The sequence below is a fragment of the Lupinus angustifolius genome, chromosome LG09, assembly GCF_001865875.1.
Source record: "Lupinus angustifolius cultivar Tanjil chromosome LG09, LupAngTanjil_v1.0, whole genome shotgun sequence".
NCBI lineage: Eukaryota > Viridiplantae > Streptophyta > Magnoliopsida > Fabales > Fabaceae > Lupinus > Lupinus angustifolius.
Window position 1 is genome coordinate 2012345 of NC_032017.1, and position 14087 is coordinate 2026431.

Genomic DNA, 14087 nt, shown 5'->3' on the forward strand with positions numbered 1-14087 from the left:
CCTTCTGCTTTCATCTAATCCTATACTTGTCTGATTTTCCTTCTTTAATCCCCCAACTTGATCTTCGTGATGTGCCTTGCACAAGTATGAGGATAGCAACGGGCACGAGCAGACACAGGTAATAGCTACCTATTACCAATTTGAAATATGTGAATGTTATCGTACCCACATGTATTGTGCAGGTTTATCACGTGTTTTTCTCGTTACCCACAGGTTTCCGGCATTATGAATGACTTCCTAATTTCCTATTTCACCATTAGGGTGTTGGGTGCACTACCAAATTTAACAACTATCTTACATGTCTGGACAAAATAAAAAAAAGAACTAGAAGAAGCAAAAATAGAAGGAATAAATGTTTACATTTTTACAAAAACAGAAGAAATAAGAATAAAAGGAACATAAAACATTCATTTGTGTTTCTCTCTTGTAGAAAAAATATAATAAAATAGTAAGAGAAGTAAAGGTGAAGAAGAAGGTGGTGAGATATGAGACAGAGGAAACAATAACGTGTATATAAGTGAATAAAGGTATGTTATGTGTATCTATCACTTATAATTTGAAGAGATGGATAGATGAACAAAAACAGTGAGAGTAAGTAAACTCCAAAGAGGAAGAAATTAGGAACTTATGGGTAAAATTATGACTACATAAATAACTAATACCCGCAAGCATGAGTACCACAAAACGCATGCATGTCCATATATATTACTAGTATTTTAAAAACTCATTTCTAAAATTCGTGGGTACCCGTTTGTGTTCCATGCCCGTACTAATTTTTCTCGTGGGTACCCATAGGCCTGGATTTTGATGCCATCCCTACATAGGCAACAAGGTCCACTTCCTCTCTCCATCCATGACTTTTCAAAATTGAAAGTTGGACTACAAAAGGGTGGTAAGTTTAGTGTTTTCGGTATCTGGGCTTGTGGTTTTGAGAAGGTAAGTCACAATATTTCTTTCGATTTTTTCCTATCTTTCAACATATCTCCATAAAACATGAAATCAAGTTCTTAAAATGTTGCTTCATTTTTGTTTGAATTTTCAACTTCAATTCAAATTTTCTTTTCTTTTGTTTTATTTGATATGTTTTAACTTTTTTCCTTCGATGAAGTGTTCAAATGTTTTGACATTTGCATGTTATCTAAAGTTCTCACCTTTGCATGCTATCTAAAGTTCTCACCTTTGATCCGACAGTCCAATCAATGATTGGACTTAAAATCAACTCTAATTAATCAATGAACCAGATGGTTCACTTATATTTTATAAAAAAAACATATAACACTATTATAATGTTTTGTTTTACTCATGTTCAAAAAACAGATGAAGATATATCACTTCATTATAATTATACATCATTATTAATAATATAAAATTTTGAATTTGTATATAATTATTAATTATATATGAAACCATTGAGTCCAACTATACGGTTTAAAATCTAGATAATCAAAATGATATATGATAATTTTTGAGTCATGTTAAAAATATTTAGAGTAAATTACACTGACATCCTCTGAGTTTTAGTGAAATTACACGAGCCAACCCTCAGTTTTTTGCACCTACACAAACCCCCTATTTTTTACACTTTCATTACATTGATCACCCCTACATGAGAAATAAGTGTAATATCTTAAACAAAAAATGTGATAAATGCAATTAAGTTAAACAAAACATGATATATTATGAAGACAAATTCAAATAATATACAAATCAATGTATTTTATTATTTTTGGTTCGTTATGATATATTACAAGAGCGATTTAAACAATATCTCTTTAGAATTTTTGATGCATTCTATAACAAAAAATAATAGAGATACATTGATTTGTATATTATTTGAATTTGTCTTCATAATATATCATGTTTTGTTTAACTTAATTGCATTTATCACTTTTTTTTTAAAAAGATTACACTTACTTCTTATGCAGGGGTGGTTAGTGTAATGAAAGTATAAAAAATAAGGGGTTTGTGTAGGTGTAAAGAAATGAGGCATGATTTATGTAATTTCCCTAAAACTCAGGAGTATCAGTATAATTTACTCAAATATTTATATCATATCCTTCCTATATTTATTCGGTAAAACTAACACTATTCTCCGACTTTATAAATAAGAAACTAATCATAAATAATTGTTTCTATATTAAATGTTACTCTTAGTAATCCAATATATATCCTCCCTATATCTTATTAAATAGATCTTTAGTAATAAAAAATGCAATGGCTTTAAAATTTTGTATATAACGATTAAAACACTCCAAGCCTTAATCAATATCTAATAAAAAGTTAAACACGAATAAATGGCAATAAATCCAAGTTCCAATGGTACACAGAAGAGGATAAAGAAAAAAAGAATAAGTATCGTCGCCTGAGAGATTCGAACTCTCGCGGGGAAACCCCATGTACTTAGCAGGCACACGCCTTAACCACTCGGCCAAAGCGACAAGATGCTATTTCATGCACAAGATACTATTACAATGCTATTTGCATTTCGCAGTTATAAACGAAAGGAAACAAAACGTCAAAAAGTGTAAAACAGCGATAGACAAACGAACCAGAGATAGAGGGAGGTTAGGTGCGGGCCCCACTTTGTTTCTCTCCTTCATAACCAATAACAACCATTCCCAATTTCCACACACCTTAATTCCCTTGCCGACAACCACTAAAATAGAGTCATTAATTCCCTACGCCACCACCACAACCACCGCAACCACCGCAATGTCGACGGCGGAGGCAGAATTAATAACATACTGGTGCCACGAATGCGATATGAGCGTGGCTCTCACTCCCTCTCAATCTTCTTCACCACTCCTTTGTCCCCATTGCCTCACACAATCCCTCGAGCTCATGGATTCTCCTTTCCACCAAAACGACGCCGCATCACCACTCTCAATCTTCGATTCCCCTTTCCTCCATAGCCTCGTTTTCACCACTAACCCCAACGACGCCGTTTCAGGAAACGACGTCGTCGTCCAAGACCCGCTCGCTCTACTCTACCCAACAACGCTAATAGCCTCAAAACCACGCGCGTCAGAAACCGTACCTGTAATCGTTGTAACTGAATCCCTTCTCTTAAATCTTGACCCAAACGGCGTCGTTTTATGCGCTGTGTGTAAAGACGATATCGCCGTCAACGATAAAGCGATGATTCTTCCTTGTAACCACTTGTATCATTCCGATTGCATCACGCCGTGGCTTTTAAACCATGACTCATGCCCGCTGTGTCGGTTTCGGGTGGTGGACGGGGAAGAGAAAGGAGAAGAAGGTGGCGGCGGTGATGGTGACAGGACTAGGGAGATCAGGAGGCAGTTGACGGTGGCGATGGCGAGGCTTTTGGAGCTGATGGAGGAAGAGGAGGAGGAGGATTTGTATGGATTGAGAACTACTCTGAATCACATTGCTTCTAGGAATGGGATTCTTCACGAGGATTCTGGTGGTTCTGGTGTGAGTGAGTCTGTGATTGTTAGCATTGGTGGTGGTGGTGATGAACAATTACCGTGATGGTGTTGTTGTGTCTACAAATTTATCAAGGTATACGTTATTGTTGCTCTTTATATTTAAGTATAAACTTGAAAATAACTATTTCTTATTTGTGTATTACGACTTATTTTGTTGTTATTGTTGTTGTTGTTGTTTGTGGGCTAATCTGTCATCAATTGCCCTGCTATTGCATGATTGGCCTTGAAGATCGTTCATTACCACTTCATGCTGTCTCTAGAAAATTACTGGTAGTTAGTCTGTATAAAATACAGAAATATATTCCAGGCTTTACCTTAACCCTATTGATGTAAGGGTTTTAAAGAGCAATTTTTGGCATCCCTTTCTTTTGAGTCAAGTAAGAGAACGTTACCTTTGGGGAGAGGTAAGGGGAGTTAGGAAGGGTTTTAATTGGAAACAAACAGAAGAAAAAAAGATGAATCTTGAAGGATCTCCGGACAAGTCTTTCGTGGATTTGTGGTGGTCAGTCACAACTTGCTATTTGCAAGTGCCATAACTCCTTCACATCATCATGCAGATTATCACATGCATTTGGTTCAAGACTTCAAGCTAAATAAAACGGGAAGATTATTGTGTGGTTATTGCATAGTTCGAACTTGCCAAAACCAAAGTCTTGTATTGTAATTTTGCCAATAAAGTGACTGAGTTAGTTGTTTATTGCAAATAATGAAGCTGGGTTTCTGTGTGTATTGTTGAGGAAGGGGAGGAGACCATAACCGATTTTTAGAGTTTGATGTTAATGCATTAGTCTGTGCTAATGTTATATGATAAATACTACTTGATTCAGCAGCATTGACTATATTCTGTTCTCTGCAGGATACTAATGTCTTACAGGATTAGGCGCTGAGCCTACTCTACAGTGATTTTTTATTAACCATTATCTTCTGTTTTGCAACAAGCCCTATTGTTTGTGAACTAACATTGTCTTTTCTGATATTTGATTGCAGGTATATAGTGTAATAAAACAATATTGAAGTTGCATCGCCATTCACCATAGATCGTCTTATCAAGTGTAAATCTGCACGGACGATAATGCCTCTCTCCTTTCTCCCTCCTTTTTTTTGGGAAAACTCCACTAGCTAGATATAGCAGTATAGCCGAAATACAATAAACTGGAGTTCACAAGTATTTTGCATTTTTCTCATCAGCTGTCCATTCTCCATTCTCTCTATGTTGGTCCTTGGAAGTGGATTATCTTACCCAGATTCCCTCCATGATAGAAAGTAAAATCTTTGTATGGTTTTCACCTTTGATTTTTGCTGTGTCTGAATTGCTAAAGTGGATCCTTTCCACTGAACCATTTTGTTGACAATCTTTTTCTTTCTTTTTTATTTGCAGCAGATGATGTTATTTCCTGCCAAAAATAATTCTAGTTACTGTATGAAATGAAATTGTGGAGGGATTGAATTATCTGGGTGAGGCTGTTTAATATGGAAGAGCCTTGAAATTGCATAATTGGTGGTGTCTGAGTTGCGTGCGTTACGGTCTTTAATTATGGGATGAATGCAGCTGCTTGATTTTATCATAATTGCATTTTGAACTTCAATCATAGATTCTCCCAAATGATTCATTGACTTTGGCAATTTTAAAGAATACGAGAATTATAATTTTAAATCCCCTTAATTCATCCTTCTAAATATTAATTTTCCTTGCTTCATATATAAAGTTTTGTATGTTTATTATATTCAAAAAACAACTGTGCATTTTTTATTTAATACTTACTTGGTATTAGTATTGGGATCTGGGAGGAGTGCCAGAAGGAATATATTAGGAGCGTGTAATAAAGCTTATATGCGGGTGATGTTCATGGGATCTCACTTTTTGTGTGTCACTCTATGTTTTACGATGTTTGAAAAAATATATTTAAAAATTTAATAATTGAATATTTCTCTGATCAATTACAAGCAGTGGTACATTTTTTAGGATAAATTTAATAGGGAAAATCGGATGGGAATCTGCTGTTCTCAACCATGTCCCCAATCACGTCCTTGGTCAATCACAATGAAACAAAACTGATAAAGTTATGAATATTTAATTTTTTAACTGACGTGACATAATATGATTGGTTTGGGACAGGGTTTGGAACAGAGTTTGGGACAGCAGATCCTTGTCCGGGAAAATCTGGTGTGATTGAGTTCAGATTTTACCTGAGTTCAAGTTTCGGGTTCGGAGTTGCTACATTTGATATCTTACCAAGAACCTGATTTGAACTCAGTTAATATACATTAAATTATAAAATTAGACATAAATACATACTAACCTATATATATATATATATATATAAAAAGAAATTTGGCATATATATATATATATAACTCATATATATATAATAAATGTTTCAGGTGAGTTCTGATCGAGTTTAGATTACCCGAAATTCGACGAGTTTAGGGATGGTAATATTATTTTCAACCCAACTTAAGTCGCTTTGTTATCATTCCTAGTGATGTTTTCTTGTTTAACCAATAGGGCATAGCTCCTCTAGTGGAAACTTGTACTTTAGTGTCTTTTTGTGAGTTAAGATTTGGTGGAAAAGAAACGAGAAGTAAAGATTTGAGAACTGTAAAATATACTTATAAAATAACTTTGAAGTTTTGATTTTCTTTTCTGTCATATCTAATACTCAACTCACAAAGAGACACTAAAGTATTAGAGTCTAGTATACATAAATCTAAATATATTTAGAGGTTGATTTATTGAATATAATTATATTTATCCTTCATCATGTTAAATATTTTAGGTTTATGCACATGAAGGGAAATTTAGGACCCTAACCCTAACAAATATAAGATGCTTTTGATCTTGTGATTCATTTGTTTTGAAAACATTTCAACGTATATATTTAGGTAGGCGAAGACATTAAAATGGACTTCTAATTCGCGGAATTTTGACCTTCCAGTGAAATTGCTTGCATTCACCAAAAAAGGTTCATCTAGAATTTCGTGTAAGGTTGGTGTGAAGTTAGAAAAACTTGTAAGGAGAAATGTACAACATATCATATTTAGAGACAAATACAATTATATTTTTTGGTATTATCATTTATAATTAAACTTTAATTAGAAATAAATTTTAACATGTTTTCAATAATTTATTTATTGTATTTACTTACATATGTCTCCACACGAGTCTTTCACCATTCATTGTAAAATACTTAATTGGTTTTATGGCTATTGATTGACTTTGAAACTTAATCAGATGACAGTGGTGTGTTGCAAGTCAAGTTAGCACTTTCTTACAATCAATACTTCTTCCGAACATATTAGCACTTGGGAAATTAAATATTAAAATAACAACATTTGGGAAATTGTATCATCCATCTTGTGGTAGGAACTAGGAATACTATATGTAAGTTTAATAAATGGTTAAATCAGTTGAATAAATAATTTCTTCAATCTGTGATTAATTATAAATAAAATTCATGTCGATAATTGATTAATGAAAAATATAACCCTATCTCATGATGGGTAATGCGACCTTATTAGCGTAAATCAAATTACCACAATATGGCAAGGATTAAAATCAATCTTGTACATCCAATGGGCGAAGAAAATGAGACATTTGTTGCATGTGAAACAAATCAATTAAATAATGATTAGGTAATCAATTAGGCTAAAAGTAGATGATGCTGATGACTCATCACCGTCCATTTGGAACCCACTTGATCCAATCCATATGTTGTCAAGAAACTTCTGCCTAACTTCTCCTAATTCATCCCCTCATTTCATTTGGCTCTCACACAGTTATTTGTTGCTAAGAGGGAATGGTCGGTAATTGATGTAAAAGACTAGTGATGAATATCTCATAGAAGATGAAGAATAAGGGAACCTGGTCGGATGTAGTCTGGACTCACTAGGGGAGATACCTGAAAAGGTTCTCCCATGATCAAGTCAGCTAGTTATTCTAGAGAGATAAGGAGAGTAAATAAGAGAGAAATTGAAGTAATAAATGTAGCAATAAATGAGGGGAATAAAGAATTAATTATACTCCTTGTATGATCTCTCCTATTTATAAAGCTTACGGAATGTTGAGATGACATATGGTCATTGGCCAACATTTAACGGGTATTAAGGACGTACTCTGGTCGTCCTTCCTTGTCTTGTGAATCATCCCTTATCGAATTGTCAGGAACAGGTGGAATGTGCAGGTGGCATGACAGACAGCATGTTATCTGAAATTGAAGGCGGATCAGCGACACATTAAATGGTGGGTTAGAGATGTATTTAGAGGTGCATTAAATGATGGGTTAGAGGTGCATTAAATAGTAGGTCAAAGATGCATTAAATGGTGGGTGAGATATGTTAATGTTGTGTTAGAGCATTTATAGTGTTATAAGTGGGTCCATCTGAGGCAGACATTGGGGTATGTAGAGTACTATATTCTCTATGCTCGGAATGGATGAGCGATTATCCGATTAGAACAGGGGTAGAACACACACCTTAGAGAGCACATCTTCTTATCTATCCCAAAAAATATGTTACTTCATATCTCACTACTTTTGATTGATTAAAAATATATTTAATTATAATTTTTTTAATTTAAATATCTTTTTTCAATCAACTATAAATGATATAATATATAATGTGACATAATTTTGGAACAGTAATCAGTTAATGTGTTCTACTAAGTCCACAATGGACGCTTTACTCTTAACGTGTAGACTTTGAGAGTGTATATTCTCTCATACTTAGAATCTAGTACTAGATAGAAATGATGAGATGTAGCATCAAAATTTGTTTAAATATAAATTTTTTTAGTTATTATTAAATTATATAATTTCAAAACTTAAAAATTTCACTTTCACTCATATTACATTATTGGAGTCTCTAATACCATACAATATCAACTCATACTTTGAATATTACTCTTTCTGTTCATGTTTTAATTTTTTATAATTTTTCAAAATCTTTTTATATTTCTTTTTAACTACTTATTTTCCATTTTTATTTAATGTACTTTTGAATGCATATTTAAATAGTATTATTATAGTAAAAGTATATCATATTTTTATATTATTTAGTGATTTTTAAAACTAAATGCATAAACTTTGACATTAGAAGAAAATGAATGCATGGACTACTCTGGCTAACAAAGGAAATTTCCACTTCGATTCCAACACTTTGAACATGAAATATTAGCTTGCGGAAGAATGAGGATTTTCTGATTGGGTTGGGACACAATGAGACACAAAAAAGTGGGACAGATGATCCCCGTTCCTCGTGGAAGGGCACGTTCTTATCCTTAGTTTTCCAATGCCTCGTCAAACATGTCCTTCCACCCATTAACGAACTATAAAAGAACGTGTGCATGTCATTCCTCTTTGCAATTCATTCATCTACCCATTAATTGTTCTCTTATATTCTTGTTGGCTTACGAACTAAGAGATTCCATATTGTTCTAATACAAAACTTCAAAAAATGGAAAGCAGTTTAGGTGACATGTTTGTTAAGCTCTTATACTCGACTCTCCCATATTGGAATGTGAAATTGGGTATCAAATTCTAATGTTCATTTGATCCTTAATTTTGTCATGAATGGTGTAATATATTTGTGAATTGCATATTGAGATCCAATTATTTATTGGGTTCAATATTTTACATCCTTAATGTAAATATTTTACAATTTCAGTGGGTCAAGAACATCATGCATTAGTTTTTTCAAAAATTGTTTTAAGTATTTTCAAAGTGTTTCATTATTCTTTAAAGATAGTTTGAGCATTACTACTTTACATAAGTAAGAGTAGTTTTAGGATAGAAGTACCTATAGAAACTTAATCTAATCTTCTTGAAGTCTTGTTCTTCTTTGTCTTCATAAGTATTCTTCATTTTCTTCTTTTTGGTGATGTTGGTGTCTTCATCAAAACATTGTCAAGGTCAGGAGCAAAGATCTTCTTCACAATCTCCACCTCACTTCATTCTCCCTAGAGAAGAAACTATGGTTTCTCTCATTTGGTTCACTTATTTGCTTCTTATTTTCTCTCTCTCTCTTCACATGAACTTTCTCTCTCCTATTTACTTTGATCATCAAACATCTCCCTAGAGCTAAGGGGTTTAAGTATGATTTTCTTATTTTGGTGCATAAAATAGTTTTTTTTTATATGGAACATGTTCAACCCTTGTATCATATTATTATGGTTGGCCTAAAAGAATGTGGTTAACTTTTATAGGTACCTCATCATGCAACACCTTGTCACAATAACTCCCAATGGACATCTCTAGTTCAACTTGCTTACTCATTAGCACATTTATATCCTCACTAAGCCATTGAAGCTTGTATGGTCTAAGGTGTGGCCTAATGGGGATTTTTCAGTTTTGACACTAGCCTACCACTTACTACATTGGTACAACTCCCCTCATCAACTAATAGTGAACAAGTTTCCCCATTCACTAAGCATCTAGCTACCCAAAATTCTTCTAATCATAAAAAGATATGCCACTTCACCCTCACTCTCAATCTCTTTCACTCTCTATTATACGAATCACTAGTATAATCCCAATTTTCCTTCAGAATAATGAATTTCTTGGGGTATTTTCGACATTCTTTGGCTTGTCCTTCCAACTTATGAGGTTTAATTTGTAAGAACTCCTCTTCATGGAGCTCTTTCTTTTCAATTGTTGCTTGATACGAGTGGTTTTGTGGAGTAGATCTAAAATGGTTTTTCTCACTGTAAAACTATATGGATTTAAATAAAATTTGCAACAAGACATGAACCCTTGAACCATATTCTTTTCTTTTCCTTTTGATATATTTTGTTTTTTATTTATTTTTCAAGACCTAACTTTTGCAATCGTTCATGCAATACATATAAGTTCAACAAAAAAACTAGAAAACATAAGATGTAAAGCTTGATAGTTTCTTTGATTTCCAAAAAGTGGGTTCTAGAAACTAGTTGATTAGACCTCCTTCAGAAACCCTTGAAAATGTTAGTTTTAGTCTATGAGTGAAGGTTAGTAACTAAAACTAATATGCAGAAAATGTAAATAGTAAGGTTGAAGATAGATTAATGAATGGTGAGAAATGGAATGATGGATTTCAAATGGTGTCACAATCAAGGATTGTTGATAAACCATGATTGGAAGCCACATATGATAAAAAAAAGGATTTAACTTGATTGATTCATAAAACTAAACTATATATAAAGGGTATGCCTTGACCTACGGGTGAATCTTGACCTAAAGTTTAAGGGGAACAATAATATTTAATTACAATTTATAAGTAAGATTAATTGAAGAACAAAAATATAAAAAGTTTCAAAATAATATATTAATTCTAAATAATTATATTTAACAATTAAAGACGTTAAAGAAAAATGTATATTCATTTAAAATGTCGCTCTTTGTTCATTTAAAGACTTAAACCCGTCGATTATTGAATCAAAGGTAAAATTTACAGCTATTTCTTTTGTGTTCAAGAAATTCATTTTCTACCTTACTACATAATTTTATTTGGTTGTCTTGATTTTTGAAAATGATATTTATGTAGTAGCTAAACTAAAATATTTAAAATAAGATGAATAAATCAATCAAACAAATAATATGCATTCACTTTCCCTAAATTATTAAAGTTGCACTTAATTGAAAAATTGTTAAGAGTTTTCCAAACATGAATGATTAATGACATCAACAATAAAATATTGAAATTGACATATGAAATTAATATTCTCTTACTTATTGAAATCCATAGGATAAAATTTTTGTACAAAAATACATATGTTATCAATATTAAATGATTTATAAAAATTCATAAGTTCTTAAGACTTTTGCAGCAATTTGTGATCTCATAATCTATTATATGTGTAAGATCATCATGAACTCGAATAAAGTAATAATATTATAAGCAATATCAACATATATACTTGTAAGAGAACTTGATTCATTATCTATAATATTTAGAAGGACCACACAAATTACATAAGGTAAAAAATATATTTGAATTTTTTTTAAAATATATGATAATAAATTTGGAAATGTCATAATATTCATATTAAAAACATGGGTTCATCCTAATATAACCACTTATCTGAAAAGAGTAATTATAATCATTATATTATTGTTATTATTGTTTTGATCAATTTGATAATCAGTACAATATTAATAAGACTATCATATTCAACAGTGAAAACTAATTATAATTGTTTAAGGCACAAACCCATAGCCAGTGAAAACTAATGTTAGTATTGAGAATTGAAAACTAACATATTAAGGACATATTTGAGTGGTACATTACTACCATTAATATATGTAACATAATGTTATATGGATGAGTTCCTTAAATAGATGATAAGAACAATGGGGAAAGAGTTAAGCCACTTTTCTTGCCATTATGTAAGCACATATTTAGAAATAGATAATAGATCAAGCAAATTAACAGTTACTAAAATCAATATTTTTTTCCGGATTTAATATGTATACACCGACAGTGTAAGTATTTTTTACGCCATCAGCAAATCATCCACCGTTGATTTGTTAACCACTATTGACTCTCAAACAAAAGTAACACAAATCAACAGTGGATGATATGCTGACAATGTAAAAAACTTTACAATGTCACTTTTTTTTCCTAGGATGATCACTTGAAAGGGTTTTTTTCCCAGATTCACCTAAATGAGGATCACGTTTAGCTTTCATCAATTGGCCCAAAACTTTGGCATAACGACGCACCAACTTCTTCAACTTCATACCTTGTAAGTTGTCTTTTTGTTGCATCCTAACTAGCTGAAGATGCTTCTCTTCCTCAATGAAATGTTCACCAAGTGAGTTATTACTTCCTCTTTTCCCTTCTCCTTCGTCACTACTACAGTGAATTATTGCATCTTTTTCATCTCCTATGGTTAGCTTCTTCAAGCTTTTGTGAACATTCTCATTTTGATCTTCTTTCAACTCAGGAAGAACCCTAGTTTCCATTGGTATTGGTGGTGGTTTCTCATTACTAGCTTGCACTTGTAATGATTGCTTCCTTGTTCTTCTTGACATGGTGATATCATAGTTGCGTTTTATTGGTGATGATTGAACCTCCATTTTCTATGTAGAAATTTACTTACCACCTTTAACCCTTTGTTTGGTATTATGTGATCTCAAATCTCACTCATGCAAGAAGCAAAATGATGACTTTCTTAAGGAGGAAAAATATAGGGTTAGTTTAGAGGCCCTTCAAAAAGATGAAATGTCTTTTTTTCTGATTGTCCATATGTGAAAATTGAAAGATTAACTATCTAATGCTAAAATAGATGAAGAAAATGAAATCAGGGAAGTGACACCAAACTCTAGGGAAATCAGTATAATGAGCAAATTGATCATAGAGAGGAAATATAGATCATGCTCTTTGGAGTTAGGATACATTCCTTTATTAGGGTAACTACATCGAAAATAAAAGAAAAAACAATATAACATACACTTTTACTCTTCATATATAATTAGATAACAATTTTTTCTTTAAATGTATGAGTCAAAGTTCTTTCCACTACCCTAGAGAAGTTCTTTTTCTTTTAGTTTTAAGTGTAAAAGTATAATCTCACAATAAATAAAAAAGATAAAAATATTATTACATTTTATTTTTTCTTTATTATTTCAGAGTACTTGAAATGTACATGTACAATGCCTATGGTTTTGGAATTTTATTACTTGGAGCAGATAAGTACAAAGTCACCATTTTACGTATGAGACCTCGGTTGGTATATGATGGAAAAGGTCTCATTTTTTAAGGGGAAATTAGTAAATAGTAAGGGACCAATGATCCTAACCACATATATTTACTATTGATTTGTAGAAAAATCATTTAATTTTAGCTCATTAATGCATCTAGTAAGAATTTCATTGGAAATATTGACGTGAACCATGTTAGAATTTCTCCATTTATAGTGAAACCACCAACTAGGCATAATACAATTGATAAGTGATGAAATCATAAGTTTTAGGTTGTTCGGGAATATATACATACATTTATTAAGAATATAAAAAAATTAATATATATATATATATATATATTAATTCTAAATGTGGGCTAAGAGTTATAAATGGTTTAAATTGCAATTGCAATTATAGATGCATTTAATATGATTATGGTCATCGCAGTCATTGTTATGAGAATTGCAACCATAGTAACACAAAATTTTATATGATTTAAAAAAAATGTTTTTGAATTTGGTGTAGCCTGATTCAAGCTAAATTTGGTTTGATGTAGTTATGTTTCGTTCCAATACGACCACATCATTGTGACTCGATCTAAATTATAGGTAATATGATTACGGAAGTCACCACACCACAATATTGCAGTCGAATCAGGTGATATAGTGTGAAACATAATAGAATGAATGTAAGACAATGACTTCGATTATTACCATACTTTAGATTAAATGGGATTGGAAATTTAATTTAAGGGCAAAAGTAATTGGATGTTAAAAATGGGAAATATTTTTTTCCATTTTAAAAGTTACTTAAAATTCCTTGAACTGACTCTTATTTGAATTTGACTAAATTTTATCATTCTAGACTTCTACATGCTCTTAAGGCGGTTTCATCCTCTGTGACATGTTCGATTACTATTCCGTTGTCGAGATATCCAAAATTTCAAGCTCATATTAGTCATCTCCTTTTATCATGACCT

General features: G+C 32.1%; 2 protein-coding genes and 1 non-coding gene across 4 annotated transcripts; 1 reads left to right on the forward strand and 2 right to left on the reverse strand.

Annotated features, from left to right (window-relative positions):
* On the reverse strand, positions 2357–2438 carry TRNAS-GCU. Its single transcript has one exon. It is a non-coding gene; the product is annotated as a tRNA-Ser (tRNA).
* Positions 2520–4946, forward strand: LOC109357373 (probable E3 ubiquitin-protein ligase RHC2A). Of its 2 annotated transcripts, none has more exons than XM_019601300.1 (2): positions 2520–3530; positions 4438–4946. In XM_019601300.1, the coding sequence occupies exon 1, from the start codon at positions 2713–2715 to the stop codon at positions 3493–3495; it is 783 nt and encodes a 260-aa protein (XP_019456845.1). In that variant the 5' UTR covers positions 2520–2712; the 3' UTR covers positions 3496–3530; positions 4438–4946. The 2 variants fall into 2 exon arrangements, with proteins under 2 accessions (XP_019456845.1, XP_019456846.1); XM_019601301.1 differs by having other exon boundaries at positions 2520–3525; positions 4440–4946.
* Positions 11780–12617, reverse strand: LOC109356443. Its single transcript, XM_019599764.1, has one exon. It carries the CDS (start codon positions 12500–12502, stop codon positions 12032–12034), a length of 471 nt encoding a protein of 156 aa, XP_019455309.1. The 5' UTR covers positions 12503–12617; the 3' UTR covers positions 11780–12031.

Excerpts from the sequence above, each read along its gene's own strand:
- LOC109357373 (XM_019601300.1), top strand. The coding sequence starts at position 2,713 with ATGTCGACGGCGGAGGCAGAATTAATAACATACTGGTGCCACGAATGC.
- LOC109356443 (XM_019599764.1), bottom strand. The coding sequence starts at position 12,502 with ATGGAGGTTCAATCATCACCAATAAAACGCAACTATGATATCACCATG.